The sequence below is a fragment of the Microtus ochrogaster genome, unplaced genomic scaffold (assembly GCF_000317375.1).
Source record: "Microtus ochrogaster isolate Prairie Vole_2 unplaced genomic scaffold, MicOch1.0 UNK2431, whole genome shotgun sequence".
Taxonomy (NCBI): domain Eukaryota; kingdom Metazoa; phylum Chordata; class Mammalia; order Rodentia; family Cricetidae; genus Microtus; species Microtus ochrogaster.
Window position 1 is genome coordinate 2,475 of NW_004951529.1, and position 727 is coordinate 3,201.

At 41.8% G+C, this 727-nt stretch overlaps 1 protein-coding gene across 1 annotated transcript in view; it reads right to left on the reverse strand.

The window, feature by feature from the left end:
• The window catches only part of LOC101994776 (regulation of nuclear pre-mRNA domain-containing protein 1A), a gene marked incomplete at its 5' end in the record, with an annotated part of 2,442 nt that extends 2,159 nt beyond the window's left edge, over positions 1-283 (reverse strand). Inside the window, 2 exons of the mRNA XM_005372355.2 lie at positions 1-98; positions 177-283. Of these exons, the coding sequence (XP_005372412.2) occupies positions 1-98; positions 177-283 (205 nt within the window). The remainder of the gene's footprint in view (positions 99-176) is intronic.
• Positions 284-727: the final 444 nt, after the last annotated feature.

The window sequence follows — 727 nt, forward strand, 5'->3', positions numbered from 1 at the left end:
CTGTGGTGGTTCACTTGGGGACCCCAGAGAGGAACAATTTTCATTCTCATCCACCTTTATTTGGTCATAAGTCCGCTTCCTGGTCTTCTTATCTCCATCTGATTTAAAAACAGGAAGTCTATGAAAGATGTGTTTTCCTGAGAGCCAGAGAAAAGAGATCAAGACCCTATACTTACAGAGTGCGTGCTTAAGTTGGTCTAACACATCATCCTCATAGACGGATCGCTCTTCCCAAATAGACAGCACTCTGCCAAGGTGCTTCTTACAACTTTCATCAGTTTCACTAAATTAAAAAAAAAAAAATACTGACAGTAAAAATGTATAGTGAACACTACCACAAAGTTGATTTAAAATGGGACCAAATGCTGGCTCCCAGCAAGAGCTACTCAGGTGTGCTGAGCACCGTCAGCAGCAGCTCAGTCAAGGTGTGATGCAAACACCATCCTTGCTTCCCTTAAGAACTCAGTAACATCTATACAGAGAAACCCTGTCTCATACAAAAACCTAAAAGAACAAAAAACTCAGTAAGAGAACAAAGCAAATCAAATGGTTTTAATTGTCAAATTTTCAGAAGCAGACTCTAGGGCTTACAATGATGGTGCTCGCAAGTGAAAGGAGCTAAAGGACAGTGCACGTTTTAAGTTTGCTGAACCCACCACTGTCTTAGGCACAGAAAGCAAGGGGCACTTCCCAGCAGCTGTTGTCCATAAGCATTATGAATGAGGAC